The 24,827-nt window shown below is 45.9% G+C and overlaps 1 protein-coding gene across 1 annotated transcript in view; it reads left to right on the top strand.

The window, feature by feature from the left end:
• Window positions 1-24,827, top strand: part of ptprn2 (protein tyrosine phosphatase receptor type N2) — an 86,562-nt gene that overhangs the window by 46,536 nt on the left and 15,199 nt on the right. Inside the window, exons 11-13 of the mRNA XM_029145593.3 lie at window positions 1,686-1,750; window positions 17,978-18,193; window positions 20,440-20,643. Coding sequence (XP_029001426.1) covers window positions 1,686-1,750; window positions 17,978-18,193; window positions 20,440-20,643 — 485 coding nt within the window. The remainder of the gene's footprint in view (window positions 1-1,685; window positions 1,751-17,977; window positions 18,194-20,439; window positions 20,644-24,827) is intronic.

The raw sequence follows: 24,827 nt of genomic DNA, 5'->3' as shown, positions 1-24,827 counted from the left end.
GAGTCCTCAGCTTTGATTCCTGGGTAAATGCTGACCTTCAGGCTCCCTTAGTTTCGCCATAAGCCGGTTAATGTCAGCTTGTCACTCAGCCGCTCTGATGTGTATGTGTTGATTCCAGGCTAATCTTTCGTAGTTTGACTCATGATGTGTTGTGACCCCAGAGGGGTCCTCATTAGGACGAAACCGTTGCGTGACCTTTAGCGGCTTCGCCTCCCCACCACTTCCTACGCCCTCGCCCAGCTGGGTCCAATTACCTCGCTCATTACCCCCCTCCTAAATAGCACCAGGACCGAGCAGGTACTGAGCTATCTATGGCCGGGCCGCATGTCTTTGGCTGCGGACAGCGGCGGCAACATGAAATGAGAATGAGTTTCATCTTGGGCACATGCCAGTTGGAGACTTCTCTCCTCGCTAATGACACAAGTTTTCCTTTTCCTCTTTTGTCGACTTCTCTTATGAAGCGCTCTCGTTTAGAGACTCCGGATGCGTATCTGACCTTTTCATGGCGCGCCGCCTCCCTTTCCCTCCCTCAGACACCTAAGGCTGACACCCAAAATTTAAGATGTCCCCTTTGCCGCCGCGTTGATGAGATGATAGCATGATCAATGTTTGCGAGGTCTCTAATAACCAGAAAGAGAAAGGGCGATGGAGGAGGAGAGAGGGAGATGGATGATTATCCTAAAAGTAGCGTGCTTAATTAGATGGAATGCTGCATACATTGTGGATGAGTGGAATCATTGGGATAGATTAAAATACTAATTAAACAGGCCCTTGCCGAATCTGAAGTGTGAGGTGGGGTTCAGCTCTTCAGGGTCATTTGCATAGCCTTCATCTGGGGAAATGGGATTTAAAGGACCTGCTGTCTTTCTCTTTCTCTCTTTACTGTAACTCTCACTCCCCCCCCCCCCCCCCCCCATTACCAATCACATTCACATGCTAACAAACTCAATTAAAATTATGCTCATTTTTCTCCTTTCACTCTGCAATTTGGCATTATCTATTAAGGCCCCTTTGATTTTGTTTTTCAATAAAAATGTTTCCATCAAAGAGAGGGGGGGGGGGCGAAATGTGTGATCTTGGACGACGGATATTTAACGTTGCCTCGTTTTGGTTTGATTTGCATGAGAATGTCCTCGGCGAACAAAGCTTTGGAAATAGCATGCCATATTTGATTAGATCAATAGATGTGAAGATCAAACTCGGGGGGTGTGTTAATTACTGGAAGAACAAAGGCAGGAGCTCAACTTATTGTGCGCTGTGAGTCTAGAAGCGCCGTGTCCGCTTTCTGAAGAGCTCTTAATGCAGTAGGTTGGACTCAACACGTGAGAACACTTTGCACAGACTTTCATGTTCCCCAGAGGATGAATTGACTGACTCTATGGACATTTTCTTTAGGGCTAATTAGCAAAAACGGCTTGTAGATTTCTTCCAAGTGCCACCGGCCTGGAGATTTGCAATTTGCTTCTCCGCCTGATGAGGATTCGGTCTGTGTGTGTGTGTATGTGTCTATGTGTGGGTTGTCCATTCTCTATGACCAGCCTGACATCTGACTCATGTTGTTAGGTTCCGTTGCGTCATTCTCGCTTTCACTGACCACTTGTTCTGCCTCAGGAACTGAAGAATCTGCTACTTTGTCATCCGCTGCTCGTCCTCAACACCTCCTCTGCTTTTGTCTCCCCGTGCAGTCCAAGACAAGCAGCAGCTGGAGAAGGAGACAGGCCTGAAGATAGTGGAGGCTGGAGTCAGTGATGTAAGTTATACTCACTAAAAATATCTGTTACTCAGCGCTGCGTGTTAAAAAAAAAGTGTGTGTGTGGGTGTGCTTGTGATTGTGTGTATCTTCATGCTCGGGCTCGTGGGGCAGGAGAGATTTCAGTCCTGGCATCAGTATCACACCTGCAGCTTCAGTTGCAAACTAATCTTCAGCAGCAAAGCACATACAAACCCTCTAATGTGCGATGCTTTGATAACGGCCCCCAAATTCATTTGGGGGCTTGTTGTCACCATGGCAAATTAAACCGAACAAGACCAAAGCCTGATGCTTTTTTTGTGAAACTTAAAGCAAGTGTTGATCCTCACTGCACGCCAACAATAACCAGATTATCTGAGTGCTGTCAGTTCGTAGGCAGCCCCATGCTCCTGACACATTCATTGGCAGAAATTAAGAAGAGTGCAGGAGGACACTTAGGATGATCTAGATGAAAGGAGTTGAAATGTGTATTCATCCAATACTGATAAATATTCAAATGTATCAGAGGTAAGGATCTAATCAAGCACCCACTGATGCATCATAGCCCTCTGTGCCTGCCTGGTAAATGAGTTTCTCTATGGAAATGAGACAGACAGCCTTAGACCCCGGAGCTGCCCTGATCAAGAAGCATGCTGGGAGCTAAATGGCTGTGGTCTGTGCATCGCAGGACAGTTGCCAATGGCAACAGCCGTCACACACTGTATAGACAAGATAATTCTCCCGTGTTAGTCCCGTCTATGCTGTCTCCCTTTTAGTGTCACTGCCTTTCTTCGCCCATCTGCCTCCCACTTACAGTATATCTTTTTTAGTACCACATTTCCTCTCATCTTATTCCACATTGTGTCTTTATCACGTTCTTCTCAATTATCTCTGATTCACGTCCTTTCTTTTTTTTTCCACTTTGACTTTTGTCCTGTTCTTTGTCTGCCGCTCTCTGCCTCCTTTTCATTCTTTTATTCCCACTCAGACTGATTCCTGTGCTTAGCCAGTACTGGTGCAGGGTTGTGTTTGTCATATTGGGCCTATTTGTAGATAATTAGCTGCAATAATAGCCTCTCTGCAGGAGCTGGGGTGAGGGAGGGAAGGATGGTGAGAGGGAGGGAGAAGAGGAAGAATCTGTCTTCCACCTCATGGGGAGAAAATCTGCGCCAGACTGTTTTTGTAGAAATGCATGTTAAGGAAGCGCAGCATTTACTTTACCACAAATACCAAGCTGGCAAAGCATAAACCCTGAAAACGCACTCGGGGGTATTTTATGAGCACCAGCTCTAATGTGGATGTGTCAATCTCACTAGTTCGTGTCCAAGAAGTGAAGAGTTGAGGCTAAGTTGGGAGAAACAGCCTTCGAAGGCAGAGCGTGCAGAGTGGGCTCTTCAAATGCATCACTTTAAAAGGTGTTAAAGCAAAAGGTGCTTTCAGCGAAGCTTCAGTCGACCGACCGCAGTTTGCGGCGCACGCTACATGTAGAGGTTGCAGAAATGGACCTCGACGAGCAGCACTGTTCAAAACTGCTCAAATTGCTCAGTGGATCCAGAAAATAATTAAAGCACCCTAGGTTTTCCACAGACTGTCATTTCTCGGATAAAACCGTCACTGTGGCGTCATTAAGTCTTATCGCTGACAGCTCGTCCCTCCTCCATTTTTATTTAAGAGGTGACAAATAACAAAACAGCTTAGGGAGATGTCCAGATAGCGCCAACATCAATAGCAGCAGATGCAGACGGGGATAAGCAAACGTCAAAGTGGGGCTAAGGGTACATCAATCAATAGGCTGAGCAATATCTACTCCATTAGGGATCGCAGGGAAGTCATTTTCCTAAAGAGGGAAAAACAACAAATAAATGTATGCATCTGCGGGACATGAGCAATGTATCATTCTTATTAACGGCTGTTCCCCTGCTGGGAGCTGGTCTCGAATGGGGGTCCTCTCACAGCAATTCATGAGTCCTGTGAATGTGTGAAAACCACGAGGTGGAGGAAAGGGAAGCAGAAACGTGACCTTTTGGCCGCTTCGTCTGGCTGCACAGTCTCTAGTCACACTCCACCTAAAGCAGACATGTGAATGCAAAATGTACTGTATGTCTGTGCTATTATCAGTCGCTCACCAGTTGGACTGTGGAAAATAATCGCTGGTTGTTTATACCAAATGTTCTGCCGCGTTTAATCCTCATCAAGGTCTATATGACCGAACACTTACACTCTTAATAATAATTTACCCGTTATACTGGCATCATGTCATAAATATTAAAATATTCCATCATTGTTTGATTAATCACCATTTACTTTTCAAAGCTCTAATAAAAGCTTTATAACATTATAGAAACTATAAGACTGTAATATTGTCCGACTTCTCCCGTTTTAATTTGTGCCAATATTCCCTATAAATTGTGATATGGATTTATTTCCACATCCTTTTGCCTGATGAGATGGTCCCCATGTGATTAACTTGGCAGTTAAATTGAGATTCATTGACATTTTGACAGCGGTCTCATGTTCAAGATAACTCCCGCAAACTGCTTATGTGAAGAGGCACTCATTAAGCAAAGAACTCCCTGAGCTTCATGTCAACTGATTATTCAGCCACTAAATGTAAATTATATATGGCAGGTGGAGAGTCTCCGAGCTGTGCACGAGCGTGGTGTTTGTGTTGGTTGCAAGCACAAAACGTACAGAAAAGATGCAAAGTAAAGTCTGCGCAGCGACGCTACCTTGATATTTATAGGGCGTAAATATGCATCCTTTTCTTTTTTTTCTTTGCAAAGTATATTTCTGACTCTCTGCACAAGAGTAGTAGTCATCAAAGTGCAACTGCAAGGCACAGAAGTAAAACTCCTCTCTTCGATATCCTGTTTCATATTTAATGCAAGGGCACCACTATTCAAAAAATCTGTCAGGCTTCCTGCATCATGTTTTGAATATTATCATATACAGAATTGTCTAATTTTAGGTGACATATTAATATCTCAGACGTCGTGTGTTTGACACTGAGTTGCAGTTTGACAGCTTTATGGAGGTTTGTGTGAATGCTACTTGTGAAAAAAGCTCCTTCTACCCAATGTAAGGTTAGATTTCATAGTATGAGCGGTTCACATTCTCAAGATCAGCCGGTTATCGCTGATACCAGCACCATTTACTGACTCGTAGACAACGTGTACCGTCGCACAGCTTCCTCTAAAGGTTCCTGTTTATCGCGTGAGCCTCGTGTCTCTGTATGATATTACCAGACACGTCCCTTTAACTTTATGTTCGTTTTCATCTAAGGATACATTACAACAGAAACCTCAGTGCATTGAGTGTATTCACACACCAACAAAATGCATTTGCTCTACACACAGTTGCTACAAATTAGCATTTTGTTTTGTTTTGGCTGAGTCTTTTTTGCATTAATATTTATGCCCATAGTTTTGAAATTATTCACATGGCTATGAGGAAGTATCAGTGCACGCTGCTTCCCTTTAATCTAACATAGCCTGAATATTGTGGCATACAGTATACCACTTAACGAGAGATACCCCGTCCAACCATCGGCAAATGGAATTCCTCAGAGCGAGTGGGACAGATCATTGCAGCGGGCACTTCAAAGAAAAAATACACTGACCATTTCCAACTAGACATGCAGGCTGAAATAAAAAGAAATAGCAGTGATAAGAGCTTTACAAATTGATTTTGTAACAGCATGGACATGTGCTTTGCTGCGAAACTTATTTCCCCATGTTGTTTTTAACAATCCGGAGATGAGAAAATAATATTTGATGTCAGTTTCGGGATGTTTTGTTCCCACAGAAGTGTTTATGCAGCTTCTGTCGGGTCCATGTTCTGTACGTACTGTATACGCGTGCACGGCAGCCTGTCCAGTCTCCTCCACACACTGCAACAAAGCCGAACAATCTAAAACCCGCCGTCTATAAAAACCTCAGCAGCGCAGGAAGGGCCAGCGTGGCTGCTTTAAAAGTGGCTGAAATGCCATTACTGTGGCAGATCTGGATGTGAAATGTCATATTGGAGCGGCCCCAATGCGCCTGCAGCCCACAGTTACACTGGCTCTTTGGAGACTCCAGCTGCCTCCCGCTGATGAAAGACCGTCCAGCAGCTCCGTTCCTCAGCAACCTTTTACCATCACCTGACCTTTGGACTGCAGAAATGCCTTTGATACCATGCCACGCAGCTTGGTATTTGCCTCTCTCTATACCGTGACGTGAGCTCTCCCCGGGGCGAGGGTGGACTTTGTCTGTTTTTAATGAGTGCTAGAATGTAAAGTGTTTACCGTGGCGCCTTTTGCGCCTTTTTTTGAGTTTCGCTGCCTTTGTTGAACAGAGGTATAGTTACTGTGTGTAGCAGACAGTGGTATTTTCACTCAGCTTGCTGAAGGGCAGTAGTTCTGTCTTTTGTGAGGTGTTAAATAAAAGTTGTTGTTACTCATCTCCTCCTGGAAAGAAAAGCTCAAGGCCGAGGTTGCCTCGGAGGTGTTGCGAAGGTTTAGATCAAATTAAAGCAAAAATCCACTGATGAAAACTCTAATGCTGTTATAGCTCGTCATTCAGATGTTCAGTACTTTTAAACATTTGTTTTTGTTTGCTTTTCTCTTCCAGACAGTGGTTTCACCCATTTCCCACCATATAGTACTGTAACACAAGGCTGTTCAGGAGGTCTGTCTCTTTAGAATTTAAAAACAGTTTATAATTCAAAGACATTGTTTTTGACATTAGTGGCACCTTATTTTTTAGTAAAAGGTACACAATTTTTACAGCTTGACTTACAGTTGCAAACTTGTTCGGTGGATTTTACCCTTTATGTTCATTCATTGTCGGTAGAAAGGGAGAGAGAGTGTCGTTTGAGCTTTGGCTCCGACATCATCCCTTCATGGTAACTCGGTTTATTAGCACTAGCAACTATAACTATAGTTTAGGAGTCAGTCAAAGACAGGTTACTTCTAAGCACCTGCTTCTTTTGACCTTGCGTTCTTGTCGTCTATGCACAGCAGCCAATCAGAAGCGACTTCCTGGTTTGTGTGTGGCAGCAGAGATGGTGGGTTTGAGGGCTGGCTGCCTGGGGGAGGCTGAGCGTAGGGGTCCGTCCACAGCGTCCACAGCTGGATAGAATGGCAGAGGTTTTAAATGTCACCGTTGGGGTAGTGGGGGTTGGGAGGGTGGGGGTACAACTGCCATTTGGCCTGATGAGCTGCATGCTAAGGGACTGGCAGCAGGATGCAGGGGCAGGGAGCTCCCGGTCCCGGCCGCGGAGCTCTCACCTTCTGCCATTTATCATGCGGCTGCTCGCCTAGCTCATCTGGCACCTCTGCATTCGCAGCAACAGGACAACCCCTCGCTGCAGGCTTACCAGGGGCCTGCGGTAATCAGGTTACCATCAAAAAAATATGAATATATGTCTTAGCTTTCAGAAGGAGAATGGAAAATATGTTCATGTTGATGTTTGAATTCATCATCCCACCACATTTTGAGTGTTTGCTGTGGTTATGGAAACCACTTGTCTCTCACCAAATTAAATTTAATCAACTGTCATATCATCTTTTATCAACTTTAATTGTCTGTAATTGTGAGTTCTGCTGTAACTGCTAGTTACTTTCTGCACGGCAAGGTCAGCTGAATTGCTTGATGAGCTGTTATGGTCTTTTATATGACGACCTTGACTTGGGAGGATCCATGACTATCTTCCATCTGTGGTGATAAAGCATGAAATTAAACTGGACCACACTGCTTCTAAGTGTCTGACTGTGTCCACTGCTTATAATACTATTTTGTAATGTGTCATTAAGTATTTTAATACAAATAGGTAATATGTAAATAATGAATGAACACATATGCTTTGCATTGTGTTTAATGGCAGCTAATATATCACTTTTCTTTAATGCGTGGTGACTTTCATTGTAGCAGCTGTACAGCTTTCACTGTAGCAAAGATCAGGCGCTGGTGTCGCGCCGTGGGACGGATCCCGTCGTGTGATGGGATTTCAGCTTTACATTACACATCGGCGCCTGCAGACGCTGCCGTGTTGCCGGTGGGCCTATTTACATTCAGGAGCGTGCTCGTCATGTCGGATGCAGCTAACAGCCTGCACGGTGTGCGGATACCTGCATAGAAATGGGATTATCTGCTTATGAGCAGAAGTACAGCAACGCTGATTAATACAGTGTTTAATCCAGACAAACATTAAGAACACAACTGGTTTAGTACCTTTCACAACACTGTTACTGTATCATCATCTCATTTGGTCTCAGACGTATTTTACAGTTCTTTATTCAAATACTACTGTATGTATTTGTGCACAATATATTATGAACAAAGAAAAACTATGAACTACGAACTACAAAAGCATCTCCTGCTTTCAGAAGAGAAGAGAAAAACAATCAATGAATGCCTTTCTCATGGCTTCATCAGCATCAAGAACTAATAGGAGGAATTACATTTTATTGTTGGAAACAACAAAAAGCTCAGGATGGTGTCATGCTAAGTCCCTGAACACATGCAATCACACGTCAGTCACAATTCATCACGTTATTCGCAGCGCAGCTTCACAAAAAGTCATACGCTGTAATTATGTTTTGTGAGTGAAAATAGGTTGGATTGATTATATGCATTTACAATAACGAGGCATCTACGTATTATTATGTTACAGAGCTATCAAATTCTTGACATAAATCATAATTAATTCTGCCTTCAGAATTCCTGATCAACCGCTCTCTGTATTGTTGTCAGAGGCCGCGGCGTGAAGCAACGGGAGACGTGAGCGGCGGATGCCGTGCTACAGCTGTGGCAGCGCTCTCGTTCAGGGATTCACGCCGGCTCCTCTCGCCGAGCGCCGCCGCCGCTCGCTTTGGCCCGGCGGCGACTGCGCCTCCAAGGCCTCCGGAGCGGTGGCGCAGACAGGCAGGACCGAGCGACCGCGGGCCGAGGCCTCCGACTCCCCCCAGCTGACTGCTAGCGGCTTCATTAGCATGGGCTGCGGCTCCCGCGATTAGCGGTAATTAAAGGGAGAAATCAGAGCGCTCGCCTCCAGTCCAGACACAGCCAGTGTCTGTCAAGTGCGATCGCCACGGAACAGATCTACAATCCTGGCCGCCTGCCACCCCACAGATCCACCCCCCCCTCCCCCCAGAGTGGGAGTGGGAGTCTGAGAGGTATTGGGTGTTGGCGTCTGTGCCAAGTTACCCCCTAAGTAACCCCCGGGGTTACACAGGCGCGCACGCTTCTCCCCACGGGCGCATGCTGGGCTGCCGTTGTCATGGCGACGACAGGGGGAAAATGCTTAATGAAGACACTGATGAGAATTTATGAGGCTGCGGTCGTGCGCGCTTGCGGGGAAGCGACCCTTAGCCCATCACGCGCGGCCTCCTGTGGTTCTACATCTATATCTCCACTTACACGAGGTGCGGCTGATCGCCGGGGCGTATGCTCGGGCAGGCGGCCGCGACCACCGCGAGGCCGAGGTGCAGCCGGAGACGCGCAGCGCGGCCTCTCTGCTAATGCAATCACAAATGTATATTGTTTTCATTTGGTCTAAACTGGAAGAATTGTTTTCTCTAATGTCTGGAGAGGCTTTTTCGGGAGACAATTTAAATATAGATTATATTAGCAGGGCTGTGTACTACCTGCAGAATTGAATTATACCTTTTTACACCAGCAAAATGGCAGAGATGTGGCCATAAAAAGGTGCAGACTGCCACATTGTGCACAGGCTGGATAAGGCTTAACTAACACTGACTAATAGTCAGTGTGACTGGGTTTTCATTGCTTCTCATTTACCTCTAGCTTCATCTGCTCCTGTACCTGGTAGACACACCTTAAAATGAAAGTGGGTCACGCCGAGGGCGCTGGCATTTGCTGGGTGCAGCGCTTCGACGGCTCTCGAGCAAACTAGCCGTGTTTTATTTGCTTGTGGCGAATTAACGGCGTGTTTAATGGCGCTTCCATACGTCCGGCGTGTAAAGTGAGTGGACCAGTCAAAATAAGCAATGTTTTGAAGGTAGACACGAGGCATTTGAAATAAATGGTGGTGAAAATCTATGGAAGGAGAAGATTTAATTCTTCAAAATACCCTTTTTCAACCGCGCCTTGATTTGAGGCTTCGGCACCGCTGAGCCACAGAACATGGGCCCAGGTGTGGAGAGGATGTATCCTGCTGAAGCCACCAAGTCACACGCTTCTCTTTGTCCTTTTACTGTCAGTCTCGGTATCACAGTCTCCCAGCCCACTAAGTCTCCTGTGACTGGGGTTTCAATTATGAATGCTACCTTTGACTAGCTCTGTCATTCCGCAGGAGCCCACGTATCCCTGCCTGCCACCACTCATGTGTGACTTGATGTATTGTCTCACTGTCCCCCCCCCCCTTTCAAAATTAATTGCAGTTTTATCTCTCTCAAAGATAAAACAGCCTGCAGTTGAACATAACAGTGCAAAAGTAGTGTGGATTTGAGTCCAGCAAAACAATTAAAACCTCTGTGTTTTTGCTCACTGTTTTGTATGTGGACATGTTGAATATTGTTTTTATGGTCTTACCTCCTTTATCTGCCCACACAATAGAGTGAAGTGTTATCTTTAGGTACCTTTGGTGGCTTCTTGGATCTCATTCTAGACGCGGTCACTCCGTGTGGCAACTAATGACTTCTCACCTACAGCTTTGTGAGATCATCAGCCAAAACTAATTCCACCTTGAAAGTATTTCTTGTCGTTGCGGCTCATGAGACTAATTTGCCGCCTCAGGCCTGAGGGCGACACATCTTCACCGACCCAAGCTGCACCGTTTGCTGACTGGCTTTAATTAATTTTGATTGTCATTTTAGCAACGCGGAGCCTCGCGCTCGTCTTCCAGCACACACACAGGGTGAATGATCATTACCAGCAGCTAGAGCCTGCAGGGAGTTGAACGGAGCTACAGGTGTTGGCTACAGAGACAGAGGAGAACTCGGATCTTGATCATCGTGACCAAGTTGGTTCTGACGTTGTGTCTGTGTGATCTAGCTACTGCAGGTTGTTCTCACTCACCTTTGTTGATATGTGCGATTTATGACAAATTGCATCACAACACATGAAAGCACAGCGTCTTGACTGTGCCACCTGAATCTATCTTTGCATTGTTTACACTATATATAAAAGTGCATGCTGCCACCAATAGACTCCACTATTTCTGTTCTCGTGGGATTAGTAGGTAAGTTTGTCTTCTGCGGGAACTTCTGGTTGTTTTCCAGCCTGTTATTAGATACGTGGAAGTCCCTGACTCAAAGACTGAAACACTTGTGTGGTTGGTTTTCAGTGTGAACTGTCTGGTGTTGGTGGATCTTAGCGAGCGCTCAGGTGTGTCCCGGACTTAAAGCCGTGCTTCATCCTCTCGAGTGGCAGCAGTGCAGGAAAAGGCTTCTGTCGAGCGTTTGCGTTCCCACCTACAGTATAAATGTCAGAAGCAATACTCACCCTTTGGACTTTATTTATGAAAGAGCTGATTAGAAGCATAATCTTTCATAAATAACATCACCCCAGCCTCTATGCCAGCCTCCTGCACATGTGGATGATTGATCCAAATATATCCCATAGACTAACATTCACCCGCTGCCTCTCAGATGCGGCGTGATTTCCCACTCCGGGCTATGACGCCACAGCCCCGTTCCTTTTTGAAGTGCACATTGTTGCGCGCGCGCGTGTGTGGGTTTGCCACTCAGCTTTAAATACAGTCGAGATGACAGCCATAGCATTTACCTTGATGTTTACCGCTTTGAACTCCTTGGCATGGGCAACGCCGGGGTTGGGCTTCTCATAAGAAAGGGGCCTATTTGAACGAGCTCATCGGGGGAAAAATAGCAGAATGACGTGGCTTTGAATGCTTCCTCTCTGAACCTGTGATGAGCGTGAGACGCGGCAATTCTAGTTCTTCAAGCAAAACCCAGAAATGGGACCTCTTCGCGTCTTTGAACATCATCCATTAGGAAGCATGGTGTTTCGCTCTCTCTCTCTCCCTGAGAAACAATGCGTTCTCCACATCCACCTGGCTGTCAGGGTTCTCCTCCTAAGTGATCTTTAAAGGGGGGTTTAGACAGAAGAGCAGAGTGTCACCTTTTACATTTCATCTCGAGCACGAGTGCCGTTCTACGACTGGCGGGCGAAGGCCGACGGCAGTGCATCAACCAGCAATGACTCGAAATCGCCGACCGACAGGCTTCCAGAGCGAACCTTGGCTTCACGCGGCAGCTGCCTTGTTTTATGCTAAACGTCAGAAGACGCATGTGGAAAATACAGTATCCGGGATGAAAGGGGGGGAAAAACTGCGATGAGACTTTTCATTTCACGCACATCTTGTAATATCACTTCAGCGATAACGCGAACAGCTGGTGGATCAGAATACCCAAATGTGTTTTGTTCTGCATACATTCGCTCTGCATTACAGTGGGAAGCTAATCCTCCAACACCTTCCCAAATGGAGCCGCCGCAACAGTCTTGCTCAGATATTATTATGAATAATTTATTGCCCCGCGTTGCAGAGAGCCGTGCAGAAACCCCCGATTATTTTTGGCGTGATGGCATCACACGTTAGCTGGGTTCGCAGGCAGGAAGGCGGGCGCTGCGGCTGCTGCCTTCGTGTCCGGCCGTGTAAACGGCGTTAGCCTCTTGCTGATATCATTACAGCGTGGCGGATGCAGCATGTGGACCTGGACCTCAGCGAGTTACCGACCCCTGTCACCGCTCCGGCGTCCGCGTGCTGCTGCAAGCATCACACGCCTTTTCTCACCGCTTCTTTTTTTTTTTTTTTTTTTTTTTATTAGAATTGAGAAATTTGTAATGGAGGCAAACACTGGTGCAGCAGAGGAGGGAGGGCAGATAAGCTCTGCAGGACTCCCGGCGATTGTTTGAACATGTGTAACCCTGTGGAAGTGCCTATTGCGGGATCACACACGCTTGACAGCCTCTGCGAGTATCACCGGTGACCACGCAGCACCTTCAGCATGTTACGGGTCGGGTTACGTCAGATCCCAGCGTCATGGCCATTAGCAGCAGTCTGGTCAGAGGATGCATCAAACTGATGGCGTGCTTCGTACTGTGTGTGGTGTCAGAGCAGAACCAGTGGGGCTGACTGGGCCGACAGTGAACATCGCTCTCTCCCAGTTCACCACAGACCTGGACGGATACGATCGTGTGCTTGACTTGGTGTTTGGGCTCGTTCCCTGGGGATGAACTCCGGGGTTCGCTGCTCAGTTCCCTCTGGTCCTAAACAGCCCTGATTGGCCGTCGTGATAAACCCCTCCCATCCTCGTGCGTTACTCCCGCATCTGTCCTGCACAGTCGCTGCTCAACTCACTGCAAGATGAAAATGTGCCTCTTGAACTACTACATATATATATAATAAGTCCTGATAAATGAGGGTGCAAGTGTGCTGAAAAGTGGGAAAATGTCACTTAGGGTGATGAATAAAGAAGAATCGGCGTTTACTAGAGTGCGTGACCAAAATCAGCTGCTCGGCAGCAGTATTATTTATTAGCTCTAGTGTTTAGGAACGTATGATTCCTAAAAATGATTTCCGGCCTCTGCCTGGTCCGTTAGTTCTGCGATTTGAAGGTGGGGTGGCGTCCGATGCGGCCGCGGACCCGGGCTGGACAGCGAGCTGCTTTTTGTTCTCCCCTTCACATTGCCAACTCCAGCTGTCACACAGAGGGACAATGGAGGAGAGGAGGGGGTGCTCTCTGAATGGAAAAAATAAACTGGAGAGCCTCCCGTCACACAGCACCCCTCCCCAACACTCGTCATCTGCATTTGACAGGACCCCCGTTCTCCTCTCTTCACCGCCCCTTTTCTTTTACTTGTCCTTTCTCTCCCTGCGCTCTCCATAATCCCCCTTTCTCTCTCTCTCTCCCTGCTAAGTGCAGCTGTTGCTCTCCATTGGATCATTTTTTTCCCCGGCTGATTGCTAATTAGGATAGCGTTTTAGTGAGTTTTATCTTTAAAACTTGTTAAACTTTCCAATTTTCCTCCCCCCTTTTTTTTTTTCTTTATTCCAACAGATCTTAGAGGGGGAGCTTAGAAAAGCCGCGGCCAATTATACACAATTTACTTTGGGGCTGAGCATTTTTCAAACTGCACCCAATCTTCCATGCAGCCTTCATATAGTTTACAACTACTGTACTGTGTGGCAGCCTCTTATTATAGCGCTCACTTCAGCTTTGAATGCAAAAGCCTACTTTGAAGAATAGACTGCCCCATCTCCCTTATTCTGCTCACATAACTGAATCCCTGGGAGAGGGAGCGGAGGAAAAGGAGAGCCTGAGAAAACAGCAATTCACACACCAAACACAGAGACCCCTAGTAGCTCAACAAATGAGTGACTAGCCCTATGTCCATTCATATCGCCCCTCGGCCCCGCAAGCCTATTAGCCAGGCATCGCTCCTTGAACATTCACTGTCGACAACATGTGGAGGCATCGCTATAGCAACCAGTGGATATGACATGTGCAATGGACGGGGACTCCTGAGCTGCTGAATATAAGGAGGGGCTCAGCCTTAACTAAATGATCGCAAAAAACCCAACCCCACCACCTCCTCATCGCTTTTCATTGGCACAGAGGCGCTGAAAGGACTCACTAGTGGGGCTTCTGCACATTCTTCCGAGGCTCGGAAAATCAGGCGGGCATATCCCACATTCTTCTCGCCTTTCTTATTCTCCGCGACTCTCCCCCTTTTTTTTCCTCCTCCTTCTTCTTCTTTTTCTTCATCTTCGTGTTGAAGCCGCGCTCTTTTGTTGGCGCCGGGGGACGCATGGGATCCTCGCAGGGGAACTTTTGGAGGAGCGGACTGAGTGGGCGGCGGGACGCGCAGACGCTTCTTGGAGCCGCGGCGGGCGTCAGTGACTAACCACGCTCTCTGGAATACAAGACGCGCCTGTCCGCGTTCAAACTGCGAAATGTGCGCCCTGCCCCGCGACATGGATTTAGGTAATTATCTCCCGGCCCGAATGTGTGTCCGTCACGTTTTGTGCCGTATTCGGTGTGCAAGTTTTAATGCGTCAAACGCGTAAAGGGGAGCGTTAACGGGATCGGCCATGGCAAGTTGTGAACAATGATTAATTCGCCTTCAAATGAAGGGATGGGATGGTTTTAGTGGGTTGCAGAATATTACATGTCTGGTTTGAAGGCTGTTTCCAGCACCATAATCTGGTAACGGTGGCAGCTCCTAACGCTTGTGACGTGGAATACGTTTGAGCATAGGAAAAAAATATATGCGCGCACATGTAGTGAAATTAAACGTAAAGTAATTTAAAATAATAATCCCACCGGATCTGTGGCGCGCTGGTTGCTGTGAGCACATCTGGCTGCAGACGACAAAGTTTCAGTGCAGGTTCATTCTGCCTGCTGCTGCCCGGCACCGGCTCCAACTCCAAAACCCGGAGAACTGGGGTTGGATCGTTTGCTACAGTATGTGTTCGTAAAACGTCCGCTATTTTGGAGGGAAAGTAAACGCAAATCTCTTTAATTAATATGGCCGATTTCCAATTTAGTACAATTTCTATAATTTATTACTGGAGCTAAAATGAAAATGTAATGTGCTGGAATTTTTATATGAATGTTTCTGCTTGTGTGTAATTGCAAAATTCCCTACTATATAATTATTTTACCTGTACTGAGACTAGTATTGTTTTTTTACAAATTGAAATAGATTCATAAGGGACACAGTAAAGCTAGTACCTTAGGGGAAAGGCTTGCTTGATAGTAGTGAACGGTAATATTTGATTCATGATCTCTTTTTACTGTTGAGTTCCTATTTTCTTTTCACGAAAAATGATTTATATGAAGAAGATTTGGTACTAATATGCTGTTCTACCCTCACCGTTACAAATAATCACACTTTGAGGCTGGTTGGAGTTTAGCTGCTGTGTGTTGGAGAGGGTGGTGTGATGTGAGTGAATGGATAGCCAACCGGCCTGACAGCACCCCTCCGCCTGACCTTTCCTCTTATCATTTGAATAATCCACAGCACCGAAATCCATCTGCCCCTTGTCTTCTCTCACATTGACTAATTCACCAGACAGGATGGAGGAACAAGCTAGGTAAAGTCTGGTAGAGATGGAGGGTGTAACCTGCAAGGGTTCCCATGCTTTTAAGGGGAGTAAAATATGTTTATAGAGCTTTAACAGGTAGATTTGGATTGGAAGTTAATTATGAATCTGACTGAACAATCCTCGCTAAAATAATTCATATTTGCCAATTTACATCTACTTTAATTTAACTGAATATGTTTTTGAGTTGACACTAGTTAGATTTTAATTAGGGCCAAATTAAAAGAAAATCCAAAATAATAGATGCAACAGATGGAAGTCTGAAGGCCCCTGAATGTGACTCTTATCCTCACATCTCCTCCCTTTTTCTCTTTCTCTTTCTGCATCTCTGGTTTCTTTTTAACACGATCACCGCCTTCAAACGCTCTTTTATGCTTGCAGTGCATTTAAAGCTTTTTTTGCTCCCACAGTGGAAATGTGTTTTATTCATTTCAAGGTGTTTAAACAAAACAAAAGGAGAGTTTGGGTTTTCGGGTGCTAGATTCGTGTGTGTGTGTGTGTGTGTGTGTGTGTGTGTGTGTGTGTGTGTGTGTGTGTGTGTGTGTGTGTGTGTGTGTGTGTGTGTGTGTGTGTGTGTGTGTGTGTGTGTGTGTGTGTGTGCGTGATTATGTCAGAAGCTGGATAAAAGGATTTGCATTGTCAGATGAGACTCTAGTAAATGAAGACAGTGCTAATTTCAAAATGTCGTTCCTGCTGTCTGTTCATCCATTTGATCACTGAGCAGCGCCGGCGAATCATTGGATCAAGGCCATATCTTCCCTCTGTACCCTTATACGAGCCTCTTGAAGCCTCTCAGTTGTTGTCCAACCTCTTAATGCCTGATTGAAACTACATGCTCGAGCCATGGCAATTACAATCAACAGCAACTGTTGCCAGGCCCAACACAATAATCGACAGGACCTGGACTCCTGCACAACTGCTAAAACATTGGCAATTACGAGCCAGAAGGTCAAACCACGCTGCTGCTGCTGCTGCTGCTGGTCTGAGGTGAAGTGTCCTGTTTTGAAAATGGTGTAACAAGATGTAACCATCCTTCAGCCGCCCCATTAAACCCTCAGGCTAAATGTCAGACCTCTGCCATTCCTTTTTTTTCCCCATGTTGTAGATTTGATTCACTTCACCCATCAATCTTTCAATATTGCTAGCAGACAATTAGGAGCCCGCTGATGTATTTGTGTGTTCTTATTGATATTGCCCTTTTGCTGCTGTATAGCTATCGGCATGTAAGCGGCTGATAATATTAGATCAAGGCTTGTGGACTGTCTGTTACAGACACCCCATGTTTTTGTGCCAGTCGTAGTCGATTTATTTTAGGTAAAATGTTCTGGGCAAACAGAATCTGTCTGTTTTTAAGACTGAGTTGGCAGAAGGCCTACATTTTATGTAATCAGCAAAGACAACCTTTAGCAGTAGCTACATTTTAGCTATCGCTAATTATACGTTCCCATTTATTGCTCCTAATTATTGCTGTTATCCTCTCAAAATATGCTGTAACACTGGGGCCTACAGGGACTTATCACTGCGGTAAATGGACCCAATTATCAGCACACGGGCCAATCCTGGAACCTACGCTGATAAAAATCTTGTAGATGAAATTACAGCGCATTTATACCAGGTGTGCCACTGTATAGTGAGACCAACGCTAACCTCCGCCTCCAGGGTTGCTTTTCAAGCGGTGGTGGATGGAAAGGTTCAGTCTGGGCCACTCGTGTCTTCCCAGTTCTGTAGCCATTAGCCTGGTAGCTTGGGCCAGGGCCTAATGCAGTCAAACTCAGGACCGGAGGAGCTAATTAAGCACAAGCTTTTAGTATCCCAACCTCCTGTAGCTGCACAGTGCCAGCCCACCCCATGCCAGCATTAAATGGGGTTTTAAATATCTATAGTGGGCCACAGTGTGGAGACAACACTGGACAGGGGCTGGTAATAGGGTTGACTGAGACTGAATGCATAATATAAGGCAGTGTTGGGGCTTGGCTAATGAACTGGGCCAATCAGTTGTCGGTTTTAGGTGGAGGGAAAGAGCCAGAGAGGATCTTGAGGATCTTGTCGTGCCTTCGGGTGAAAACTGATGAACCCAGACTGGATGTGGCGGCTGCCGCGACTCAAAAACCACCACATCAGTCAGCGAGAAGACGGAGCCCTGACAGTGTGTTCTCTCTCTGTTTGTGTGTCCTCCAGAGGGGCAGCCTGACCCAGATCCCCGTGGTGAAGGAGACCCGGGTGGAGTCGGGCCAGTTCCTGCTGCTCTCCGTCCTCTGCATGCTCTTCATCCTGCTGGCGCTGGCCGTGTCCGCCACCTTCTTCTGCGTGCGCCAGCGCTCCCACCTCCGCATGAAGGAGAAGCTGGCCAGCCTGGGGACGGATACCAGCACTGATGCTACCGCCACCTATCAGGTTAGACCCGGCCCTTCGCTGTGAGCCAATCAGAGGCCAGCGTGCTCAGCCTGTGCTCTCTGATTGGAGGAACGTGCTCTGTTTGGATACAGTGAATTACCTGATTGGTTTATGGGTCTGTTAATGTGAATGTACGTTTGACTGATTCTCTTCTACCTGCTCTCATGATGTGTGATTTGCTTTCGCGGACTAAATTGATTGTTTTATTGTGCAATTCAATAATTGAACACCAGAAATAACCTTAGTGTGTATTTACATTGATTTTAGCTCTTTGCTTTTGCATGTTTGACGCAAGCCTCCGCTAGGTATTCACCGCGACCATTTGTTTAATGCTCACCCTCCGCCGAGGCGTGTGTGCGTGTGTGTGTGTGTGTGTGTGTGTGTGTGTGTGTGTGTGTGTGTGTGTGTGTGTGTGTGTGTGTGTGTGTGTGTGTGTGTGTGTGTGTGTGTGTGTGTGTGTGTGTGTGTGTGTGTGTGTGAGGGAGAGAGAGAGAGGGAGTGAGACAGAAACAGTGGAGCGAGCCGCCGTTGTGACCTATTCCCTCTGTTCCTCCAGGGCCACAGGCAGCCGGGGCCGTATTGATTTTCAGCACTGGGGCTCAGCTGTGCCCAGCGTGGCACTCAGAACACATTTATCTGCATGTCGCGTTAACATTTTCAATATTTAATCAAGTTTTCACAAGCTAGGGCTGTCGGTGCTATAACATCATAAAATATAGATGTAAACACCTTTTATTTTCTAACATTAACTCATACAATCTAATTAGTTTTTCCCAATTAATTATCTTTTTCACTGGTCACATTTGACCATTTCTCACTATCTTTTTGGTGGTGATATCTGTCAGGCCTTCATGGTTTGGAGAGAGCTGTTTGTAGAGAGGAGACATATTGTTAACGCAGCACGTGTAGCCTTTGCTCCCCCTTGGCCTGTTCTCCCTCATATTGGTATATCGATAGAGGGGGTAAAGTGTGCGGGTCTTGTAATCCCCCAACCCGTGCTCCGCCCGGGCTCTACGTGTCTGCTAAGTGCACCCTCCTGCTTGCGTCTGGGATGATTTCACGGCTCCGGCGCAGCGCGGCGCCTTTGCAGGAATCGTGACAAGGAGTAGGATGAATTATGAGCTGGACCTGGATGTTGCCCCAAGGCCAAGGCCCAGGGCACTGCTTCATGGCGCTAATCATTAAAGTCTGACGGCAGGAAAGCTGATCCAAGACCAGCGCTTAGAGGCTGCTGTGCTCCAGAGGGAAATATCACTATGATGGATCAAGAGATAGCGTGTTCTTTCACAAGGCATTTTCTCCGTCCTCTCGGTCCTCGCTGTCATTAATTGAGTATGGATTGTCAGATTTCTGGAGGTGGCTGGCTTCACTGATTTTAAATTAAAAATAAAAAAATACTGGCGTGGCCGTGGAGACGCTGTTTGCTTGAATAAAACTGCCCTGATCAGCCGAAGTTGATGCTTTTTCTTTGGAGTTTTTCTTCCTGCTTGTGGTTTTCAGACTCCAGTCCTGCAGATAATGCCTAGTCTTTCAGTTTTTAATGCACTGTCTCTGCACCGAGGCATGATGGGAGAAAAGCTGAGTCATTGGGAGGAGTGTAATCTTCATAGCATTAGGTCTTTTAGCAAGTCACAGACTGGAGATATCGATCAAAGTGGGAGATTATACTTTACAATTCTGCCAGTGCATTTCTGCTTTGGTTCAGTGTGGTTATATACATTTATATTGGAAATCCCATTTGATGGATGAATAGCATTTTCTGTTATGTTGCCGTATTTTGGGGGAAATGGATCCAAGCTCTTCTTTTAGAGGCGGTATTCTTCACTCTCTGCCCGTCCAGCGTGAGCGCGTGGCGACTGAATGCACCATTTCACTGTAGGAGCTAATGTTTGGTTCCATTCTTATCCATGAAAAGCGGCGGCGTGCAGCAGCCAGGTGTGACATGCTGAATTTATTCTGTAAATCGTGTCGAGTTCCTCAACCATGTATTTTTGACATAATTAGTATAAGCTCCATAATCCACAAGGATAAGCCATTAATCTACAGGCGGGTGAGGACAGATCAAGTCAGGAGGTGCATTTTCAGAACTCAGCCCCTAACAGCGTGGATAAGCACATAACATACATACAACTATTGTCATGTGTACAAAGGGGGATAAACACGTGAAAGCTTCAAAGACGACTGGGGAAAAAACAGCGTTTTTTCCGATGATCCAGCGCTTCAGCGGCGTCTTCTCTAATCCCCAGGAGCTGTGTCGCCAGCGAATGGCAATCAGGGCGTCGGAGCGCGTCGAGCGTCCGGAGACCCTGCGCCACTCGCGGCTCAACAGCGTGTCGTCCCAGTTCAGCGATGGGCCCGCGGCCAGTCCCTCCACCCGCAGCAGCACGTCGTCCTGGTGCGAGGAGCCGGTGCCCTCCAATATGGACATCTCCACCGGTCACATGATACTGGTAAGGATGCTGCTCTGACTGGCAGACACGTGTCATGTGCCTCATATAAGGGGGGACGTGCTTTGCCTGGTCTTATCTGATAGTCACAACTTAACAACCACAGATCTTATCATATTTCATTTGCCTATAAACCAAAGCTTAAAACCTGCCACAGTGTGTTTAGAGCCCGTTAGGTCAGACGTGAATTAATGTCAGTGGTAAATACATTGTGGAGGTGATTTTAAAAACAAGACATTCACATAAATATGGAGCATGTGGAAACTACAGACTAAAAGCAGAACAGCTAACTCAAAGGAGCGGAACAAAAGAATGAAGGCTGAAAAGATCCCGTGTGGAACTTCCACTAAGTGTACAGTACTTGTCATTAAATAGCACTTTGGGAATAACAGATTATAGCTGGAATAAAGAAGCTATTTAATGCTTAAAAATGTTAACTAAAAATAATAGCGTAGAAGAACTTGTTTCCTAAACGCGCAGTAATGGATGGAAGCAGCTTAAACAGGCATAAAATAAAAGCCTCCTAATTAATAGTCGAAATAAAAACCTACAAGTAATCACTAAATGCTTTGAATGTACTATGGAACCTAATGTTCTGTACAAGTGTCCCATCTATTTTTAATAAAACCAGTCTAATGTTACTGTGGTGGTGAGTAAGAGGCCATCAGAGGCTGTGTGCCACTGATCCACCGGCCTCATAGTGCAGCCTCCAGATGCGTGTGCCTGAATGTTCTCTGTGCTGAAAACCAACAGCTTGATTTCTGTGTTTATCTATTTTTTGTCTCTTTTTCATCCCCCCCATCACGTCGTTCCCTTTAGAACCCTGTTATCTTTGTTTTTCACGCTTCCTGCTGTTTTCTTCCCTCGTCTTCTGTTGTCTTCGTTTTTTTTCCTGCAACTTTTCCTTCGCCCCTACTCACATTTCTCCCCTCTCCCCTTCTCATTTCATCCTGCTTCTCTCTTTGCTGTTTTTTTTCCTTCCTCTAACCCCTGCTGTCTTTCTTTTCGCTGTAGAAAATAAAAAAAAATTGTTTTGCATGATGCAAAAGTAAAAATGTCATTACCTACATGATTATCATTTCCAAAAATGTTCAAGTTTTTTTTCTTTTTTCTTTTAAGGGGCAAAAGCTTTTGGGCTCCAACATTTTCACAAACACACAATGGATTGTTTTAATTTTGCTCAACTTTTGCTTCATTCATTTCAGACAAGCTTGATAAAAGAGATGGATAGATGCCTTGCAGTGTTTCCATTAATGGAGAGCGCATTCATCACACTGCATGTCTAGCTTTTATATTGGGAGGCTATAATGAATGAGAGTGAATCTGAGTAATGCCTTGTATTGGTGGTAATAGATGGGTTTTGTTGCACTCGTCAAGGCTTGTTTGTGAAGCCCCTTTTGAAAACATTGACAATAGAAAAGCATTTAGCCCCGCAATAACAAAAGAGCCACTGTGAATCATTTCTAGGAGCTATTATTATTAGCCCCGGTTTTTCACGGGAGCAATGCAGGCATCACAATGCAGAAAGGTGAAACACGCGGGACTTTCACTTTTCTTTCTCACTGTGAATGACATGGAGATGTCCTATAGGGGCTTCTTTAAAATTCCACCACCATCTCACATGAAACCATGTGTGAGATTGCCTCGTTATCACTGATCTCAGACCTATATTTTCCCATCTTTGCTCTCCTCTCATCTCCCCTCTCTTGCTTTTTTTGGAGCTCACATCGTGTGGAGAAGAATGATGAATACCCCGCTTTCCAAAGCACAGATGCCGTTTTTTTTTCTTCTTTTTCTTCCTCCTCCAGGCTCGACCACCTCGAACACATACACGTAAACATGCATGCTCGCACTAGACGTAGGTGCCACCCAGACAAATGAAGTATGATGTTCCACTCCACTGCTCTGTCCATCTTAAGCCCTGAAAAGTCTTGCGTAACAGCTTCCAACTTCAAAACTGAAATTGGATGCCTCTGTGTGCTGAGTCATTTACTGCATTTTTTTCCCCAAAGCTTCATCCTGTTCCTTGTGCAGTACGACCATAGAACCACCGCTGCTACATGCTTGTGCTTGTTGCTGCAGTGCCGGCTTTGTTTCAGCACCATGGACAGCACTTTGTAATTGTTTTTCATCACAGACAAGAAAAACATCTCTGTCTATGGCCTATGGTCAAAATGCTCATAGTAAAATGTTGCTGCTGTTGTGGAATTCCCTTGTCTTAATCACCTCACGAAGGAAAACAAATCAATAATAATGTGGCTTGAGGCTCTTTTCATTATGTTCAGTAGTTATTGTTTTTTTTTTGTTTGTTTTTTTTTTAAATGATGAAATGTTTGCCCAAAAAGAGAAGGCTTTGACTCAGGAGCCATGTTCTGCCTTCGGTGACATTCATTTGAAATTTTATATTTGGTTTGTGGGCAAAACAGACGTTCTCTGCTCCTTTTAACACAGCGTGTTCCTTTCATCTGCATATATTTAGTCTTACAGAAACATAGCTAATAATGCTTTGTATCCGCCTTTCTCTCCTGTTTATCATATCACAAAGCACAAACTGTTACCGCAGAGCTTGTCGGTAATGTGTTACCTGTTGTGTCTGGCTCCGCTGGGCGTCCCTTCATCCTGATTTCACCCAGCACCCTTTGCTGCTGAGGAGACTGCTTAGGAAGGATTAGATATTGTTTCCCTGACACCCAGGCCTCCCATCCCAGCCCTCTGATTGGCAGACATAATCCCCCCATTCACTAAACCTTCGTTACCCTGTCTCTGGAATACGCCACGGTCCACTGCCTTCCCCTAGAAACGGGAGGGCCTGATAAGGGCCTGCTGTCTGCATTGCATTAAGCTGCGAAAATATGAATTTGGAATGGAATCGATTCAGGGCATCGTTTGAATAGAATGGGATGCAATTCAGAGTGGATGTATCAAGCACATGGAGATGTAATATTGGTAGGGGAGGTGGAACGCTGTCAGGCTGGCAAGCAGAAAGTACTTGTGCGGGGTGACAAGAGCATGGTGGTGACAGGCTCTGTCAAGTGGCCATAATGACATGCTGTCATTTCCTTGGGAAGACAGCAGTGTATGTTTGCGTAGGCGATGCACAGCAATACACATGAACAGCACATGAACTGTTGCCCACTATTAGAGTTGACGTTAGCATTGGGGGGGATTCCGAAAATTAAAAGTGCCCCGAGAACTAGTTTGAGGTACAGTATTTCAGAAAAAATCATTAATGGCTGCAGATAAAACACATTATGCTGCCGTGGACTCTCATTATACAGCTGCCTTAATCACAAGGACGCGTTTTCTTTCTCACTGTGGCTTTTAAGACCTGACTGGCACCTTTGTTATCATATCTAACAATGATCTCTGATTGCTATTGTCTGTAGCATTTGTAATATTCTTAAAAGTCACTTAACTTCCTTCGCGTGCATGCGGTCGACATGTGAATTCACGAGCCGTCAAAGGGTAATTGCCTATTATCTGATAGACAAGCGTTTTTCTGATTAGGATCAGGATAGGGATTGTATACATTGTCCAAAATATGAGCTCTCCTTTTAACGGGAAGGGGGGAATAAATCAGATGCAACAATGGAGCGTCACTCTCTGCCCAACCTGCCTTCACTGCCTTTAATGTGGGATAAAAACGCAGCACATCTGGGTGTCACTTTCATTGTATTAGCCAGCTGATCCCTGACATCAGTTTATGAGTTTGTAATCTTCTGCCTCAAACAATAGCGGACTAAACCATTTAACCCCGTTGGGAGGGGAGCCATGATACAGGAGAGAAAGTGAAACATGGCGCTACGCTAAGAAAGACTCTTCTTGCCAACTACAGCCTCTAAGCTCCATAAGACTTGGGAGAATACACACACGCACACACACACACACACACACACACACACACACGCACACACACACACACACACACACGCACACACACACACACACACACACACACACACACACACACCTCCCCCTTCTCCTCTTTTTCCATCTTTGTCTCTCTAGCGAATTCAATTTTGCCTTCTCCAAGCGGTGGCTTAAATGCAGACAATCTTATCAGTGGCTGTGCAAGCAGTGAGGGATGTGATTGAAACACCCCTGAAGTATTTCCAATGCAGACAAACCTTTCAGGGGTCTTAATTGTGTGTGATTTCTCCCCCCTCTCAGTCAAACACCTAGAGATG

Source organism: Betta splendens, chromosome 4 (genome assembly GCF_900634795.4).
Source record: "Betta splendens chromosome 4, fBetSpl5.4, whole genome shotgun sequence".
Taxonomy (NCBI): Eukaryota; Metazoa; Chordata; class Actinopteri; order Anabantiformes; family Osphronemidae; genus Betta; species Betta splendens.
This window is presented reverse-complemented; position numbering and strand designations above follow the sequence as displayed.